Below are 21,345 nucleotides of genomic sequence, written 5' to 3'. Positions count from 1 at the left end.
CACGAATGCTCTGCGGTAAGGCGTTCCAAATAGAGGGTCCGAAATGAGAAAAGGATCTCATTCCAGCATTTTTCCGAATTCGAGGGGCAACTAGTTTTGTGTGAATCACTGGCCGAACGTAAGGGGCGGGGTTTTGAATATCTTTCAATTAGTTCTGAAAGGTAGGAAGGGGCAGTACCTTCAAGACAACGATACACTAAAACACAAGCTTTGAATTTAATTCTTTTCTCAACAGGCAGCCAATGCAGGTCATGAAGTAGAGGTCCGGCAGAGTCGCACCTACGCTTCATAAATACTAGTCTGGCAGCGCTGTTTTGGACAATCTGAAGACGTTTCAGATTGTATTGCGAAACGCCAAACAACAGAGCATTACAATAATCCAATTTCGATAGTACGAGGGACACAACCAGGTGCTTGGTCACATCCTCAGATATGAACCGTCTAATGGAAGCAATCTTTTTTAGTTGGAAAAAGAGAGATCTAACCAAATTATTAACCTGATGCTCCATCGACAGTCCAGAGTCTAAGAATGTGCCAAGGTTTTTCACTTTGTCAACAATTTGAATAGAGGCATCCCCCAACTTCAAATCTGTTTCACTTTTCCACTTCCTGTTCCCCACATACAGCACCTCCGTCTTATCATCATTCAGTTTCAGTCTGTTCTCATTCATCCATTTCTTAACACTTTGGATACAATTTTTACTATTGGCTGATACTTCTTGTAAATTTCTCATATTGGAAACGCAGTACAATTGCGTATCATCAGCGTATTGATGGTAAGACAGACCAAAACTTCTGATGATTTTAGACAGAGGGCCAACGTACGAAACAAAAAGAACGGGTCCAAGTACTGAACCCTGGGGAACCCCACAGTCAAGAAAGATTTCGGCCGATCTATATTCATCCACCGTAATAATCTGTTTACGATTAAACAAATATGACCTAAACCAATCAAGCGCTGCACCAGACACGCCATAAGTAATTTCAAGACGTTTGAGAAGAAGATTGTGATCAACAGTATCAAAAGCAGACGATAGGTCAAGCAAATTCAGCAAAGAACATGAACCATTGTCTATAACAGAGAGGAGATCATTAACAACCCTAACAAGTGCGGCTTCCGTCGAATGATGTTGCCTATAAGCAGACTGAAATTTTTCTTCAAGACAATTATTTTTAAGATGAGACAGTAATTGTTTCAAAACAAGCTTTTCTAAGATCTTAGAGAGAAAAGGAAGATTAGAGACAGGGCGATAGTTTTTTAAGTTCTCTTTATCGAGATCAGGTTTTTTCAAAAGGGGTAATAAACATAATAAAAAAGTGAGGAGAAGGTGGGAATTCCTTTCAACATTTAGGACCCGTTGATTTCAAACAATGACAGTATCATGCCAACATTTAGTTAGTTTATTTAGGTCATTCTATATGTACAACGAGTGTCTCTCTCTCTCTCTCTCTCTCTCTCTCTCTCTCTCTCTCTCTCTCTATCTATCTATCTATCTATCTATCTATCTATCTATCTCTCTCTCAATCAGAGCAGTATTAAGTGTCGTCAATGACAGAATGAGTGACAATGATTGGGAACTCACAAAGATAGTGTCTTTTTATAACGCATTTGAACAAACTAACCCCAACCGTCGTCAGTGTGAATAAATAACTGGCGATAGGCATTGATGGATACTGTAAAACTACTACTACTACTTCTACAACTACCATTAATTGAGCTTTATATAGCGCAATATCCACTAAATGTGCTCAAAGCGCTTTACAAGGGGTCCCTGGTCAACAGCAACATTTAACATGTAGGACGGGATATGCCGCCTGTTAGGCGATATTACAATGTTTCGGCCAAAGACACCGCTGTTAACGGCCAGGTACTCATTTTACGCCTGAGTACGGTGAGAGAATGTGAGTAAAGAGCCTTTTCCAAGGACTCAACTATGCGCCGAGCTTGAGGCTCCAACCCAGGACCTTCCGATCCGAAAGCGAGTGTCATACCACTAGCCCACATAGCCGTACCATTATTACTATTACTCTCCAACCAATATTTCTACTTCTGTAACATAAAACTCAAACATTTATATAGTGTAATATCTACCAAACGTACTCAAAGCGCTGTACAAACTGGCCCATACCCAAGAGCAACACTTAACATGTAGGAGGAGACATGATGCCTTTTAGGCGTTATTACATGTTTTCCACCAAGGTACCTATTTATTTTTTTATTGAGAATTGTGAGAGACTGTGAATAAAGAGAGCCTTTTCTAAGCACTCATCTATGCGCTGCTCAGATTGAGACTCGAACCCTGGAGCTCCCGGTCATACCACAAGACCACATAGGAGCACAACAGCAATAGTTGTAATAATAATAATAATAATAATAATAATAATAATAAATAATAATAATAATAATAATAATAATAATAATAATAATAATAATAATAATATATTAGTAGTAGTAGTAGTAGTAGTAGTAGTAGTAGTAGTAGTAGTAGTAGTAGTAGTTGTTGTAGTAGTAGTTAGTAGTAGTAGTAGTAGTAGTAGTAGTAGTAGTAGTAGTAGTAGTAGTAGTAGTAGTAGTAGTAGTAGTAGTAGTAGTGTAGCAGTAATGTAGTAGTAGTAGTTAGATTTATCACGATACGATACCGGATAATACTGGATTGTCGTTTTTGATAAAACATTGACATAATTATAGTCACCAGGGTCTAAGCGTTACATATAATCGCCATGTCACAAATTAAACCAATGTTGAGTTTGTCATTGACTGAAACAACAAACCACTTAACGAATATCTATTGTATTCGACATACGAGAATGGGTACCTTGATAATAATAATAATAATAATAATAATAATAATAATAATAATAATAATAATAATAATAATAATAATAATATAATAATAATAATAATAATAATAATAATAATAATAATAATAATAATAATAATAATAATAATAATAATAATAATATATAATAATAATAATAATAATAATAATAATAATAATAATAATAATAATAATAATAATAATAATAATAATAATAATAATAATAATAATAATAATAATAATAATAATAATAATAATAAAAAGAGCTTTATTGTTCAAAGTTAAACGGTGACAGCGTAAAGGGGAGCATGTCTTCACGGAAGACTGCTGCCTCGCTCGGTTGGGAGCGTGATGTTCGTCAGGTCACACCGAACCGTCAGCCAGTTACTAGCCGAAATAAATTTAACAAATGTGACAAAACCAAAATTGGGACATGGAATGTCAGGACCTGTGCCCAAAAAGGAAAACTAAACAACATTCTAAAAGAAATGAAACGGCTCCAAATAAATATTCTTGGCCTGGCAGAGATGAGATGGAAAGAGCAGGAAACTATGTCAAAACAAGAAAACAACACGACATATAAGATCATATGGAGTGGTGGAACCTCTTTCCAAAAAGGAGTAGGGATGATCTTAGACCAACAATTAGTGCATGGGCCAGTGGGCGAAACCCTCCCCCCCCCCCCCCCCCCCCCCCCCCCCCCTGGGGGAGTTTTCGCCACATGGTTTTTCTGAAACAGCAATATATCTTGAGTATTAATCCGGGTGTTACCGTTTTTTCAAGTGTCATTTACGAGAGTTACGGCCCTTGAAAGGTCATTAGGTGCAATTTTTTGTGAAATCGTTTTTGTGCATAAAATGGTTGTTTATCACCTTAAAGTTGTTTCACATACAATCAATAATGGAGTTTTATTGTAATTTCTCATTTTTTGCCTCATATCATAAAATATTTTACAAAGCCATATAGCGTTCTAAAATCTTTGATAGCCATTTTCTCTATAATTTGAAAAAAAATATATTACAGTGTACTTGTTTCCCTTCAGGATGAATAAACAAGAGGGAATTTGCACTAGCACAATTCAGGCATGCTTCAGGGACATATAACACAAATTAATCCGGGTGTTACAGTTTTTTCAAGTATCATTTACAGGAGTTATGGCCCTTGAAAGGTCATCGGGTGCAATTTTTCGTGAACTCATTTTTGTGCATAAAATGATTGTTTATCACCCTAAAATTGCTTCAAATGCAATAATAAATAGTGGAATTTTATTGTCATTTCTCATTTTTTGCCTCATATCATAAAATATTTTACAAAGCCATATAGCGTTTTAAAATCTTTGATAGCCATTTTCTCTATAATTTGAAAAAAAAATCTATTACAGTGTACTTGTTTCCCTTCAGGATGAATAAATAAGAGGGATTTTGCACTAGCACAATTCAGGCATGCTTCAGGGACATATAACACAAATTAATCCGGGTGTTACAGTTTTTTCAAGTATCATTTACAGGAGTTATGGCCCTTGAAAGGTCATCGGGTGCAATTTTTCGTGAACTCATTTTTGTGAATAAAGTAGGTACTCCAAACCAGCCACTATCGGGTAAAATTGTGATGAAAATCGGGAAAATTCATCACTTTCACACTGCTACTCTCAAATAATGTGTAAAATGTATGCATTACACTTGGTGTCATTGTAAAGATCATCCTTTTTTCTTTATGATAGGGAAAAAAGAAAATGGTTTTGTTCAATAAGTAATATTAATAGATTTGAATAAAAATGTGTAGAAAACGGTTGGTCGGAATGCTCACGGTCAGTTTTTATGACCTCATCTTTTTCAACCGGATGTCTTGCGAGCGCCGTTTATGAGATCGGGAAATGAATGGTGTTATTTGAAGCAGAATTGAATTCTCTTTCGTTTGGTATATAATTTTATATTGTATAAAATCATATTCCTCTCTAAAAATCGATTTTTTTGAAGTTTTTGACAAAAAAAATGCCGAAATATGAGAACATTGAAACGAAACTTACATGAAATGAAAAAGTATTCAATTTTCTATTCATGGTAAAAATTCGAAACTATTTTATGGAACAGCGTCCGCAAGCTGGCTATTTAAAAAGAACGACCATGCCCGGCGAAGTCATTCAAACGAAGGAGCCGAGTTGACGTTAGTCGACTCGCGACTAGTTGTAAACAAGGTGTGATTGATTGATTGATTTCATTCAAGAATGGATTCAAAGCTCATTATAGGTAAGTTATATGTTTGAAATCTACTTTCTGATCATTGAAAATATTGCTTTTTTTATATTAGTTAGTTTTTTTTTGTCAAAATCGTAAACGCAGTGTCTTTTAAAATTCTTTCACTTGCGGTATTCCCTCGTATCCAGCAACTGGGAACTTTGTGGCACTTTGTATTTTTTTATGTTATATTTTCCCCTAAACAAATACCAGTAAGACTTTAATCAGTTATCTAATTTTATATGACACCAATCTAAATTTTATTTTAATGAATAATACAGCTGTATTTTGTCATCTTAATACACTAGACTTTTGTGGCGATGAAATCTTGATTTCAAAATGGCGGACACTCAATTCAGGTTTCGGACGAGTCCATTGCGGACAACTTATCGAGATTCACATTAGTTTTGTTTTAGTTCGAATGCGTTCTAAGGTTATTGGTTAAGAAATTATCATTAATTATTATTATTATAGAGGCGTATGTGACTTTACAGCAATAGTAAGCTTTTTTTAAAAAAAATTATGTTATGAAACTTTGCTTTGGATGGGCTCAGACCCCTGTCAATAATTTGGATGTGGACTGATTTGTTTATAAAGTTATATGACTATTGTGATCCTTCAATATAATTTCAGTAGATCAAATATTAATTGTGCGCTACCAGACTGCCTGGTACTTATTATTACTAGCTATTACCATGGCAAATGACTTTTTTTTTTTTTTCATATTCATGTTGTAATTATTGCCTATTCATCAGATTCAGATTATTGTTTGGTATTTTTTATTTATTGGGGATAATAATAACGTGTATCTATTTCAATGTTTGTGTAAGGAAGATTTTGATTTTAATGATAAAATTAGTAATTTTCATTTTGATATATTTCCTCAGATGATGATGTTTACCAAGGGTTAAAAAATACCTTTTTGGTATCTGGGAGAGGTAGACGACCAGATTTGCCACCAATAAAAGTGAACCAGAAGTTACTTGTACAGCTTTATTTTTTGAAGCAGGAATCGGAGAACTGCTCATCAAAAAAATCTTGGAAGGAGGTGACTATATTTTTATTTCGTCATTTATATGTAATCACGTTTTTTTCAGAGAAGTTTCCCAAAGCTATCATGTGATCATCCATTGTCAAGAAGTGAGCAAAGTCAAGACAGTTGTTCTCTGACCGCTTTTTTTTATTTTTTTTTTGCTGGCTAAGATTAAGATGTTTTGTTACAGGAAGAAATCGGTGAGGATCATATGAAGGGGTATTGGTGCATTTCAGTGCCTAGTGGGATTCACTGTACATATGAGTAAGCATTGCTAACGAGAAAGGTACAGAGTTAGGTAACAATTGACAATGTAAAATTGTGTTGTATTGCCATTGTCTCATCTTTTCAAATAATTTGATTTCAGATTGAAGACTGTCTTCTACGGATATCCCCAGACCTTGCATCACACAGATCACGGATAAGGCATGCAGTGGAGCGTGCTTACCAGAGATTCTGCATGCAACGGCATGATCTGTCGTTCCTGGAATGTGGGGTTGACTTCGACTTTATTTCGGATAAGTTGTCGAGTTTTGGCATCACCCGTGCTTCATTGCCCTTTCCGCCTGCATCTTCACTGGATTTGAAACACATCGATAACGGATTAGTTATTGATATTGAACTTTCCAGGAGGGATATGGGATTAAGTTCAAACACAACGGCTCAATGGGTTTGTCATTTATCTGGACTGAGCATCAATTCTAAACTTTTTTGTGTCCTAAAAAAAACATTCAAAGAGTATGAACGACTCAGGAGCAACAAGACCAAACATCCTGAAAGGCTTCAGCAATTTCTGCTATCAAAATTTTCCCTTTCTTCGTCTCCACAACCACCCTCACATCTACAGCCTTCATCATTGCCATTACAAGAGCACCCTACGCCTCGCCACCCACCCCACTACGATCTAGTCCAACTCCAACTACTCCAAAGCTGAAAGATGACCAGTTACATTTGATTCAGTCTTTGAATGAAAAACTTCTAATTGTTGAATCTGCACTACGTGATATTCAATCGGAGAAATTTTCTCTACTGGAGGAGGTAAAAGGACTGAAAGAGAAACTTAGTTCAGCTGAGGATAAAGCTTTAGTTACTGTGTCTAAATTAGAAGAAAAGTTTGAAGCTGAATTAAAGAAAAAAGATTTAAAGTTAAAAGAAATTAAAGCTGGGCATGACAAAATTTGTAAAGATTATTGCTCAACTATATCTGTTTTACACAGTGATTTAAATAAGAAAGATTTGTCCTTACAGAAAATGAAGTCAAAAAATAAATACCTTACAGATGAGTTACAGAAAGAGATCATCAGATATGAAAATTTAGAAGCTAATCCATTTGAAATTAAAATTAAAAATTCTAAAAATAATGAATATTCTGATGATGTCAGGAAAGCTGTCATCGCCTTAGTTTGTGAGACAGGTGTCTCAGCTAAAAATGTAAAAAAAGTAATTGATATTGTATCAAGCAATATTTTTCATTATGTATTTTCTGAAAATTTACCTTGTGCTCAAACAGTTTTAAACATGTGTGATGAGGCTTTTGTCCTTTCAAATATGCAAACTGTTGAAAATGTTTTAAAATCTGAAAATGCTACGTTTCATTTTGATGGTACATCAAGAGATCAGAAAAAGATAGTGGGACATCAGTTCACTTTAGATAGTGGGGAAACCTTTTATCTGGGGTTTTTGCCTGTTGCCACTGAAAATTCTGACACTCTTTTGGATATTGCTATGATTGTTATTAGTAATTTAGTTGATTGCTATAAAGATGTGTACTCCATTTCTCCTGATATTATTTTAAGAGAAATTCTTTCTAAAATTACTAGTGTCATGTCTGATAGGGCTGCGCCCAATATTCTTTTTGGTCATAAATTTACAGATAAACTAAACGCTGAGCTTGGAGATTCCTTCAGATCAGTTTTTTGCATTGTAATGCACATTTTCTATTAGGAATTAGTTCTGCCTTTGAAAAGACATTGTCAGTTTTTGAACGAAAGTTGATCACTCAGGACGATGAGTATTTAGGAAGGGACAAAGATGGGGCCTTTTCATTTTTTAGCAAAGATTCAGAGTCTGCGACAAATAGAATAATTCGATGTACTTGTAATTTGTTGGGTCCCAGGGGTGACCAGAAAAATGGATGTCGTCCACAGTGGATTACTTTTTGTTCTGATACTCACAATGTTGTTCCCATTCCTAGTTTTAAGTCCAACAGGTTTAATTGCTTTTTTGAAGCTGCTGTTTCTATTTTATTCCACCATGACAATTTATTGAATTTTTTCACTTCTGGTATTTTACATGATAACCCAAATTTATTGATTAAGAGTGTTACTCATGACCTTCAAGATTTAAGGTTAATGTCATTGGTTTGTTGTATTGCCCTATTTTGTTTAAAAGTCACTTCGCCTTATTGGTTTCTTGTCAAGAGTAATACAGTGAAGTATACTGATTTTTTTATGTATGTTCAAATGATGCATGACTGTTTTAAGAAATGGGCTGATGATCCCTCTGAATTACTTGATATTTCTTTTACATCTGTTTTTGGAGATGCTCTCCCTTTTTCCAAATCCCCTGCATTTGATATGGTACATAGTCAAATTGACAAATTTAATAATGTTGTAATGATTGCTTTGTTAAAAATATTGTGCAAAGATGTTTCTTCTGTTACTGAGAGACAGTTGAAAGATTTTTTAAATGATGGTTATTATGCTCATGTCAGTGATGAAATGAAAAGAACATTGAGCCATTGTCCTCTTACAAATTTGGTTGGTGAGAGTGCATTTGGTGATTTCGATTATGACATTAGTAAAAGGAGAAATGCATCACTCCATAATCGGTCCACCATTCATGCTGTCAAACGCAATAAAACAATATCGTTTTTATCTAAAAAGTCTGTTGAAGAGCAAGGGCTCATGTTCAAAGTAGCTAGAAAGCATGGGAAGAAAATGCGAAATGAGAGTAAGATGTTAAAAGATAAAGTAGATAATGATATAAGATTGAAATTTGTAGAGAATCAACAGAAGAAGATTGATAAGCAGATAAAGGATATGGAGAATATTTCCAAGGTTGAACGAGATGTTGAATTACACGGTGGGCCCTGTCGAACAGATAAAGATGTAATTGATTTATTTGACAGGCTTAGAGTTGAAAATTATTCAATGACAAAGATAAAAGATATATTGAAGAGTGAAATACGTTTTCATAAATGTATGTCGGGCGGAAGGAGTTTAAGATTTGGTGATGTTGATTTTATGTTGGATGCTTTAAAGTCTTTTTTAAAATCAAATTCTGTTTCTGGTGACATTGAGAACCCATCAAAGAAGCGAAGAGTTATAGCCTGATTGAGTTTAATTTCTTTTTCAAGCATTAATGATTTAATGTGCATTTTTTTTGTTGTGATTTCTCGGTTTCGGATTATTTTTCTCTCTCAATTTTCATAGCTTAGTCTGAAGCTGCTGAAGTTATCTAATTTATTTTACTAAGGAGATCATACTATTTCTGAATTGTACGTTATTCATGCTGTACGTATGAAGTGTTTTATTTGTATATCCTGACATTTTGCATATTTGTGAGTTTTTTTATTAGGTGAAATTTTTGTGATTTCATTATTTCAGTCTTGCTTCATGTTCTTTAATGACCAATGTGTGGCTTGCATACTTTGGCTATTTACATTTTGTCATTGTATGGATAATGAACTTTAATTTGATGTATCACATGAATATGTACATGTTTTTATTATTTTTTAATGAATTTTTAAAAATCGTTCAAATTGCTCTTTTTTACCTCCCTTGTCGTTTTATGTGAAATTGGCTTCGGAGCCATTTTCAAGACCTTTTAAAAGTAAAATAAAGTTCTTTAATATGCTTGGAAAAAAATAGGCGTGTTCCCTGTGTTGCTGTCTGTCTGTCTAGCAAGTTTTAGGTATGTGGTTTGATTACTTTTCATTTTACAATAGCGCAAAGTTGACACCGGAGCAAGTTGCGCGAAGGCGCATATTTTTCGAATCTTCAATATTGCGTAAATTCCTTAATAATTGAGTTAGAGGGCTCATTTTGGTATCAAACTTCTTAGAAAATTGAGTACTATGTGATGAAACATAGACTTTTTGGTTTTTTCTTAACTCAAAATTTGGTTTGGTGTACCTAAATAAAGTGATTGTTTATCACCCTAAAATTGCTTCAAATGCAATAAATAGTGGAATTTTATTGTCATTTCTCATTTTTTTGCCTCAGATCATAAAATATTTTACAAAGCTATATAGGGTTTTTAAATCTTTGATAGCCATTTTCTCTATAATATGAAAAAAATATATATTACAGTGTATTTGCTTCCTTTCAGTGATAAATAAACAAGAGGAATTTTGTACTAGCACAATTCAGGCATGATTAATGGGCATATAACACATATACATTTGTAACATTTGACCTTGCTGTAGCAAAGAAAGCTTACGATAATTGTCTGGCAAAACCCACAGCTTTACAAAACAGTCATTATTCACCTGGGTGTCTTTCACACCATAATTTCATACCTTGGTGCCCTGGGAAAGCTCCAAAGTGGATCTGGTTTTGAAGAAATTGTGACTGAAGCAGGGCTATGTGCACATGGTTCTATGGATAGGGTTATGAGTGGAAAGAACTACAACAGGGCTATACGAGTGCATGTGTCTGTTTTGGAGGCTCTAGAGAGGCTTCTGCTTGCAAAATTTGAGCAGGACACGGATTCAAAACTCAGTAAAGACCTCATGTCTTACATAAAGGAATTCACCGAAGGAATTTCAAGCCATACAGCTAATAAAATTCTCCAGTCAACTGTGTATGCTGAGTTATTTTCCCAGTATGAAGCCTTCAAAGAGAGTGTCCGCTCAGGAAAGTACGGAAAAACTGCACAATACTGGATCCAATACATGGACAGAGTTTGGCTTCTCCTCCAGTTTCTGCGAGCTACAAAGACAAACAACTTTCTTCTTCATATATCTTGTTTAAAAGAACTGTGCCCACTGCTTTTTACCATGAATCACCACAATTATGCCAAGTATCTCAGTGTATATTTTGTGTCACTAGCCAACCTGATTCATTCCCACCCAGGGGCAGAACAAATGTTACAAGATAATGGATTTAGTGTCTCCAGATCAAGGACGCCTGCTGGAAGAATAGCAGTTGATATGACCATTGGACAAACAATAAACAAACATGCAAAGACAAAAAGAGGTATTGTTGGGTTCAGCAAGAGTCTTCCAAGCTATTACCGTTGGAGTGTTTGTTTTTGTTTTTGTTTTTAAGGGTTTTACCGCGCTTGCAACACATTAAGGTCATATCAGCGCCAGTAAAAAGGAAGAGAATAGGATAGTAAAAAGTTATAGAATTACAATTAAAGCACAAAAGAAAAGGTAAAACAAAGGGGAACGGGTTCAAATAGGGAACAGATGTAGATTCCAAGAGCACACCGTTAAAGTACTTAGTTTGAGATCACCTAAAAGTCTCATCCAGACACAAGCACAGGTCCCAACTAAGAGGAATACACTCAAATGTTTACCAATCATATAATATAATATGTAAACTAAACATAATACAATGCATAACAGAGAGATGATTTACAAGGAAAAAAATATCATCTCCCAAAACTATAACTATACATTCGACTGTTTCCCTCCCAGTCAAGAAACTCCGGCAAGGATCAGGACAAAACTAAGTAATCTCATTCCAAGACAATGACAGGAAACAATTGGAAAACAGGTATGGGGGGATAGAAGACACAGCATGTACCTCCCTGCCCACTATGGGAGCCGTTGGAGTGTAACAAGACACAATCGAGCAGAATATGTATCAGCAACCCAAAGAATGATCAGCAACAACAACTGTATAGATATAGACACCCACAAAGAATTGAGCCTTGCAGAAAAAAAAAGACAAAGTGAAAAGCGAGTGCAAAAGATCCTCCAGGCATTTTCAGCATTTATCAATCCCTTTGAAGTTGAAGATGGTCTGGTCAGTCTAGCTTCAGGAATGAAAGTGCAAGAGGATGTTGCTGATGACCTGCTAGCCGTGGAAAAAACAGGAAAAAGATTGTTTGAAAGTTTTGTTGAAAACAGACTGAAGGAAAAGACTGTAGAATTTCACAAGCCATTAGAAAGGAACAAGACCAAGACATTTGCATCATTGAGGAAAGTGGTAACAGTGAAAAAAAAGACATGAACGTGGTCAAAATCAAGGCACAGAGAAATTTATTTGGCCAGCTTCTTGTTTTGTCCCAAGAGCACAGTGTTGATCTTCAAAAAGTTCTTCAATGTCCTCTAACACCTACTCCATGGTCGCTGGCTTCATCAGATGGTTTACCTCTGAAGACCAACAAAGCAACTCTGTTGCACAAGCTCACGCCTGACAATTCATTAATGTTCGAGGATTATGCAAATAAAAAACAAACACCGTTTACATTGTTGATGGCAATGCACTGTTACAAACTCTGTCAGCAATCCCAAATACATTTGGTGAAGTAGCCAAACTTACATTTTCCTCCTTACCACAAGCAGCTTGTGTACACTTTGTGACTGATACTTACATAGAAGATTCAATCAAAGGTTGTGAGAGATTGAGGAGAGGATCTTCTGAAGATAATGCATACTTGTTAAGAGGATCTGCAACAACAGTGCCCAGACGTTGGAAATCATTTCTCAGCTGCGTTGATAACAAAAGATCCCTTATCAGGTCTCTCCTCAAGGAATGGGAAAGTAACGAATATGCAAAGAAACTGAGAAACAGGGAAATCTTCTTTGTCTGTGAAGAGAGATGCACCTTACTTTACAGTGACACGGATGAATTTACCACAGCTGTACCTTGTCTAGATCTCTACTCATCACAGGAAGAGGCAGACACACGAATTATACTGCACTGTCAATCTGCTTCCCGCCAACCAAACTGTGAAACAATTGTTGTCAGATCACCAGACACGGATGTCTTCTTACTTCTCCTTTCATTCTCAGAGACAATTGGAAAGACCCTGATTTTTGATACTGGCTGTGGCAACAACAGGCGACAAATCAATGTCTCTCAGCTCAGATAGCAAAGACTTTGTCTAAACAGATGTGTGATGCATTACTTGGTGTCCATGCATTCACAGGCTGTGACACAACAAGTTGCTTTGCTGGGCAAGGAAAGCTGAAAGCTCTAAAATTTCTTCAAAAGGAGGAAGATCTTAGAATTCTGTTCTCCAGATTAGGAACATCAGCAGCTGTTTCGAGTAATGACTGTCTCATGTTAGAGTCATTTGTGTGCAAGCTGCAAGGCAAAACCTCATGCACAAGTTTCAACAAAGTGAGGTATGACATAGTTCGCCAGCGTTTCAAAGGAAAGAAAGGTATCATCTCATGCAGTGGTGGAATTGATCTGTGTCAGATGCCTCCTTGTAGTCAAGTATTGTCACTGCACATATCAAGAGCCAACTTTCAAACTCTCATTTGGAGGAATGCAGTGTGCCAGAATCCTTGCATTCCAAAACCAGAGGATAACGGTTGGCAGAGAAATTCTGCAAATGAATTGGAAGTACAGTGGTTCAAAGATGCTTTCATTCCAGATGAGTTGCAGGAAATTGTGTATGAAGAAAGCTGCACCAGTACTGACGAAGATACATATGCCGAGGATGGTAGTGATAGCTTTGACAGTGATTTCCTTGACGACACTTCAGAGGACGAAGAGGATTTTGCTACTGATGATGAGGATATGTAATAAATTGGTGAGCAGTGCAAACTGTTAAGGAGTAAAGCATGTTTGCAAAACACATAAGGATATTGTTTTTATGTACTTACTGCATCTTGAATCAAGAATCCCTTTTGAGTATCAATTATTCTTCATGATATAACAATGGGATTTCGTTCAAAAGTCTTCGGTAATGATGCTTCACTTGGGTTGTGAACAAATTAGTCTTTTTTCATGATATATCTATTGTTTTACAACATCTTCAACTTACTTTTAAATGTGACAACTGGACATCAATACCATGTTTAAAAAGAATGAAAATTATGATGAATTTGGCATCCCACAAAGTGGAGAAAAATTTAAGGGTTGCGTACACTTTTAGTTTTTCCTGTTACGTAGAAATATGAAGGTTGTTGTTGAGGCTTGGGCCATAGCTTTCTTCAGTGCTACATTTTTAATGAACATGCTGTTTTTGGCCATATTTAAAATAATTTTTGTGTAAAACACTGAAATAGCCCATAAGTTTAGATATGACACTTCATGAGATTACTGACAAATTGTTTCAACTTTCTGTGAATCTATATAATATTTACAAATTGAAAGCTTGTGCACATAGTTTGATAGTATATTCAATTTCCTTCAGTTTGATACCCAATTTGCATATATTTGAAGTAATATTGTAGTCTCCAGAGCCTTTGAAAGAAATGTTGTCTCTTTTTTGCAAGGGACACAACTCACTTTTTCAAAGAGCCATAACTCTCTTAAATGACACTTATTTTTACGGTAACAGTGAAATTTGTATGGCCAATAAGCTCTATTATTTGAAAAACATAGTGGCATAAACTCCCAAAGGGGGGGGGGGGAGGGGGGGTCCCAGTGGCCTAAGCACTAAATCAACCAAATTTTACAAAGGGCACGTAGCAATCTCAGACAGAGTTTTGCTGGTTAAGCTAAGAGGACCTGTAGTTGACACCAATATTATTCAAGTTTATGCACCAACAGAAGAGGCGACAGATGCAGATATGACATTTTACCATTCACTAGACAAAGCAAAACGAATGTGTAAATCACAAGAAGTCCTTATGGTAATGGGGGACCTAAATGCTAAGATTGGCAGAGGCAGAGATGGTGACATAATCGGACCACATGGACTCGGAGACAGAAATGAACGAGGAAACATCTGGGCAGATTGGTGTAGAACAAATAAATTAATGATTTCAAACACCTGGTTTCAACAACACCCAAGAAGAACCTGGACATGGCAATCACCAGGGGACAGAGCAAGGAACCAGATAGACTTTATAGCAGTATCATCAAGATTCAGAAATGGCATATTAAATTGCAAAACCTATCCAGGCGCCGATGTAGACAGTGACCATGTCCCAGTTGTTTGTACAGTAAGGATAAAGTTTAAAGCTATTCAGAGAACAGCTGGTAGAATAAAGAGGGATTACAGGTTATGCAAAGACAATGGCATACAAACAAAAATGAGATAAGAATTTGAAAATGCACTCATGATACAAAGCCAAAGTGAACCTGATAACGAAAAATGTGAAAAACAATTTGATATATTCCAAAAGTGTGTCAAAGCAACTGCAGAAAAGCATTTACCAATAGCTCAAATAAACAGCAAAAAGGAATGGATGACAAATGAAATTCTAAACCTATTTGAAGAAAGACGAAAATGCAACAGAGGGTCTGCAGAATACCAAACATTGAACAACCACATTAAATCCAAATGCATCGAGGCACACGAGAACTATCTAGACTGGAAATGCTGCGAAATCGAAAGAGAATACAAACCCAACCCCCAACAAGCTCACCAAAGAATAAAAGAACTATCAGGGAAAAGGAAAAGCAAAGCAGCAGGAAGTTGTATCCAAAACAAACAAGGGGAACTGCTATTTGAAGAACAACATATAGAAAGCCGATGGGTAGAATACATAGGCGAACTGTACAATGATCCAAATAGAAATGAACCACCACTGAAATTCAAAGAACCATTAAGCGGACCAAACATCACCAAAAGTGAAATTGAACATGCCATGGAACGAATGAGGGATGGTAAAGCAACAGGCCCTGATGAAATATCTGTAGAGGTATTAAAAAGCCTAGGAGATCTAGCAATTGATGAACTTCACATATTATTCAACATTATATACAATACTGGGAAAATTCCAGAAGATCTCTGTAACTCTATTTTCATAGCAATACCAAAGAAAGCAGGTGCAGTCAGATGCGAAAATTTTAGAACTATAAGTTTAATAAGCCACATCAACAAAATACTGTTGCGTATAATTATCAACAGGCTAAGGAATAAGATTAACCCCGAAATCGCAGAGGAACAATATGGATTCCAACCTGACAGAGGGACAAGGAACGCAATATACCTCCTCCGTGTTTTAAGTGAAAGAGCTATACAGGTTCAGACCCCACTATACCTCTGTTTTGTCGACTACAAAAAAGCTTTTGATAGAGTACGCCACGAAGAAATACTAAAACAACTGCACTCCATTGGCGCTGATGAGAAAGACCTCAGACTCATGCAAACATTATACTACACCCAGCAGGCATCTATCAAAATCGGAAACTCTACAGGAAATTCCATTCCTATTAAGAAAGGAGTCCGTCAAGGGTGTGTTGCCTCACCAGATCTGTTTAATCTATACCAAGAAACAATCATGAGGGGCATAAATAATATGGAGGGAATAAAAGTAGGAGGTCACAACATAAATAATATAAGATACGCAGACGATACGGTACTCATTGCAACATCAGAAATCCAACTTCAAAAGATTGTTGACAAAGTGGTAGTAGATAGTGAAGCCAAGGGAATGGAAGTGAATATCACCAAAACGGAATGCATGGTAATACAGAAAAACCCCGAAAACAACAACACCTGCAATATAACGATTCACGGCGAGCAACTTACCAACGTAGAAAGTTTTAAATACCTAGGTTCAATAGTGACAACAGATGGAAGATGTAACCGAGACATACGAGCAAGAATAACTCAAGCCAAACAGGCCTTCATGGACCTGGGAAACATTTTGAAAAACAAACAGATGTCGTTCGGGATTAGATTCCGAGTCTTGAAGTGCTACGTGTGGCCAATCTTGTTATACGGATGCGAAAGCTGGACTACAAATGCAGAAACACAAAAGAACATTGAAGCTTTTGAAATGTGGTGCTTGAGAAGGATGCAGAGAATATCGTATACTGCACACAAAACGAACGAAGAAGTGCTAAAACAAACATACCAACAAAGGAAACTAATGCCCTTAATAGTGGATCGACAACTATCCTTTTTCGGACACATAGTAAGGAAAGATAAGAATGAATACCTGGCAAGTTGTGGAAAAATACCTGGTAAACGCGCCCGGGGGAGACAAAGAAAAACACTCATAGACCAACTGAAGGGCTTCACCAGCCTAACAATCCAAGAGCTGTTTGAAAAAGCAAGAGACAGGGAAGAATGGAGAGAGATAATTCATGCAGTATCCGAAGCCTGGACCAGGCATGGAACCTAGAAGAGAAGATTGTTCAAAGAAATAGAAATTTATTTTGGTCCTCATTGATGCCAATATAGAATACAGTTATAGTTATATCATAGTCATAGTGGGCGCAGACATGTTCACAAACCACACTCAAGTCGGTTACATACACACATACATAAACACACACTTGACTCCTGAATCTAACTCATCAATGAAGTAGAAATTAACATTACTTCACAACAGAGAGGGAAATATGAATAGATAATAACTAAACAAAATCAATAATCATCACTATTATGACAGGAATGATGATGATCATGGCAACTACGGTGACAATGAAGATAATGCTGCTGCTGCTGATGATGATGATGATGATGATGATGATGATGATGATGACGATGATGATGCTGATCATCATCATCATCATGGCAGTGACATATAATTCAAGAATGCCATTATAAAGAGGACACATTACAAAGGACATGTATTATATGAAACTTAAATGTCCCGTGTGGAATAAATGAAGCATTGTGAAGCGCATTGAGTATGGTGAAAATATGAAAATTCTCAATATAAATTATGCAATATTTATTCCTTTATAATTTTTGACTGACATGTTCAAAACTGAAAACACACGACCATTCAGTGAAATTGTGTTTATATTTGTAAATAAACAAACAGCAAACAAAAAACAAGAGAATTTTTTAAAGTTCCCAAATCGGATAACTTGGATGTATATTTTCATTGTTTAAGAAATATTCTACACTTTCAATTAAAGAACGCAAGAAAGAGTAAGACAAAGGGAATTTGTTCAAATAGGGAACACATTTATGTAGATTCCATGAGCACACTATCAATGTACTTAGATTAAGATCACCTAAAAATCTCATATCCCGAGGTCGTTTATACAGAGGAACTATTTTTAATTTACAAAAGAATAAATAAGTCTTTTGATAAACGAACTCTTTAAATAAGCCTCATTGAAACCAAGAATTTGTATATGGAAAAAGAAAATGGATGATGATAATATATGTAGTGTCATGTGCTGATAAAAATTAAAGAGCTTATCAGATTATCTACATATTTAATTTCTTGTCCTTGTTTAATTCTGATCCTCTTTTCTTAATAATCAAGGATTGGTTGAATAGTTTTACATATTGAAATATTCTTATTGTGGTAAACATTTCAATAAAATGCTTTAGGAGAACAGGCATGTGCCCACATGAGCTTTCGAATTCAGAGTTAAAACTGTACTTGGAATAGAAAGATGACACAATAGATTGTTTTGTATTCATTTTTGGTATTCCCGTTTCAGTTGATTTACAAAAAAAATTCCATTTTCTGGGCATGAATTGCATTATCAGAGTTAACTCTAAGCAAGGCTCCAACTTTATATTATTTAAAATCTATGAAAGACGTACAATCATTGGTAATGCTTGTCGTGTGAGAGGAATAGAGCATATTCCTAATGACTTGGTTTTTTGGACATAGTTCTTAAAACAGACCACTTATATGATCAATCGCATCTTTATCTTTACAACTGAAACCAGCAACATCATCTAATGATAAATCTGAATGCTGTGCAGCATTTTCTTCGTCATCATTTAAAATTGAAATATTATCATTGTCAGCAGATATAGAGACATTGGCATTTGACTTTGACTCGCTTGTGGCACACTCAAATAGATCGTCTTCTTCATCTAAACAATTTTTGGTTGCAGAGATTGAACTGTCTAGTAACTCCGTTGTACAGAAGCTGGACGCATGACATTTAATGGCGCTTACGTATGCAAATAAATGAGGGTGGTCGTTAAAACCATTGTATCCTCTAATTCGGTTGTGCATGTTTTCTACATGGTTTTGATTGCACTTCCTTAAACATAAAAAATTCATCAATCTGTCTTTGATTAGAATATTCTCGCTGAGATTTTTAGTGAATTTAAGGTTAATAACCAACCTTCATGACATGGAAGCAAAACAGTTTTGCCTCCTTTGTTCACAAAAGACCAACTCTTAGTAAAGGACAGATAAAATCAAACATTTCCATTTGTTTGGTAAAGTCTTTAGTATTAATTGATCTATTCTCAATCGGAGCAGTAACAGTACTAGAATTTATGAAATCCCACATATTATTAACAACTTCTAAAAAAAATAGCAGTATCGGATGCGCCTTCAGGGAAAAGATTTTTAGCTACACATGTTCTGAGCGCTGCACTGACAGTGTAAGAAAAAATATGATCAGCCAATGAAACCTTCAATTTTTTAACTCTTGGCAATTTAAAATGCCCATCTGACCATTTTGGAACGAGTCGTATGGGACTTTTTGAGTCCAGATCAAATAAAATTTTTAAATGTTCTGATTTAGCAACTTTACATTGACCGTTGTACATAAAGTAAATGTCTTTAGTGAAAAAAATATTTCTTACATTTTTAAGGAGATGGGGTGGATCAGTAACAACATTTATAGTGTCATCATTATTATCGTTAAATGAGAAAAAAAAAGGTTCAGTTGGAGAAACATTCATCGACCTGATCCACTTCCATTGTGATGACTCTTGGTCCATAACAATAACTCGAACAGAATATCCACATTTTGAAACAGCATCCACCGTGTTTCGAATAATTGTATTCAGTTGAACGTATGTTGTGTTTGCAAATGTGATAGCCAACGATCTGTTTCCACAACCCTCGTACCATTATTAGAACTCCTTGGTTTGCCACTCTGATGTCGTTTGTAGCTGTTGAAACGAATCCGAGTATTCTGTCTTCATTTTTTTTTATAAATGGTACCCTCCTTCAGTGTCATACCATCAATGGAAATTGTCACCAGTTTTTTAAAATCATTTGAACATGCTGCTCTGAGTTTTAATGCTTCTAGAAGTTTTGGGCACAATCCTGGTTCTTGAAGAACGTCTTTATACCTCCTTTGTAATGACCTTGGGTGAGGTAAAATAAAACCTGATGCTCGCAAAACTTTATAGGCTGCTGAGCTTTGAAAATAAACGGACAGGCACATATTCATTGCGTCTTTTTCTTTTGACCAGTTTTGTATTTTTTTACATTTGAAAAGTAGAATTTTAAACAAATTTCTTGGCATTGGTGGCAACTTTGATACGATGGAGGAGATGCATTTTTCTTTAGTTGTCTCTACCTCTTTTTTAGCAGCTAGCTCAATATTCAATTATCTTTGTTTGACTCTTTTCAATTTCTTGTTCAGCTGATATTTTGCTTTTTTTTTTAATTGATCAATTTGGTCGAGAGCTTTTTGTAATGTAATGTTCGTGATTTCTGGTGGAAATTGTATTTTATGTTTCGGAGTTTCCAATTCACAAGATTCCGTATCTGCCATGATTGTCCTTTTTGCAGGTGGTTTCCTAGTACTAGTCTCTGTTTTGGGTGGATTCTTACAATGTACAATTGTTGGTATTGCAGTGCAAATAAGGCGAGAATATGAAATGTCCGAGAGACAGCTGTAGGCTGACACATCGAAGTGAACAGAGCATACTCTCTTGTACTTGTTGTTTTGAAGATTCAGATCAACTCGTCGCAAATTGAGTATCCAGCGCAGGCATCTATGGAGGGAAAAGAGGAGAAATAGAAGTTATATATAACAGTTCTTATGATTTTTTTCACCTGTCAATAAACAAGCAGAGAATGACAACTGAGTTTGATACTTCTGACTCATACGTATTGTGTCTTTTATTCTGTGCTATCGGAAGTTATAAATTCAACCCAACCCTCCTGTCCCGAATCGCTGCTGTTGTCCCAATACAATGATACCTCGTTATAACGCCCACCCCCTTCTATATCACCAACATCGCTTATCACCAAGGGATTGTATTAAATTCATTGGTGGAAAGTTGAGTCCTTGAAATAGGCCCTCTCCCCACATTCTATTACAATACTAGGGAGTAAAGTTAGGGATTGGTAACAATGTTGTCTCAGTTACAGGTGCATTGTCTCACCCTATATGCTCACTTGGGCCTTTTAACAAATTGCTTTAAGCCTATTTAATGGATATTGCGCCATATAAAAGCTCAATTGTTATCTTGTAAATTTGTAGAGATTAGCAATGATTTT

At 35.8% G+C, this 21,345-nt stretch overlaps 2 protein-coding genes across 3 annotated transcripts in view; both read left to right on the top strand.

Moving 5' to 3' along the window:
- Positions 1 to 21,345, top strand: part of LOC144977593 (uncharacterized) — a 109,280-nt gene that overhangs the window by 32,582 nt on the left and 55,353 nt on the right. The gene's annotated exons all lie outside the window — the stretch shown is intronic.
- LOC144977594 (uncharacterized) lies at positions 4,395 to 8,250 on the top strand. Its single transcript, XM_078922975.1, has 3 exons — positions 4,395 to 5,065; positions 5,941 to 6,101; positions 6,454 to 8,250. Exons 1-3 carry the CDS (start codon positions 5,044 to 5,046, stop codon positions 7,018 to 7,020), a joined length of 750 nt encoding a protein of 249 aa, XP_078779101.1. The 5' UTR covers positions 4,395 to 5,043; the 3' UTR covers positions 7,021 to 8,250.

This window comes from Berghia stephanieae, chromosome 7 (assembly GCF_034508935.2).
Source record: "Berghia stephanieae isolate SIO BIC M18660-M18661 chromosome 7, UCSD_Bste_1.3, whole genome shotgun sequence".
In the NCBI taxonomy this organism is placed as follows: Eukaryota; Metazoa; Mollusca; class Gastropoda; order Nudibranchia; family Aeolidiidae; genus Berghia; species Berghia stephanieae.
Note: the sequence above shows the minus strand (reverse complement) of the source record. Positions and strands in the feature narration are given on the sequence as shown.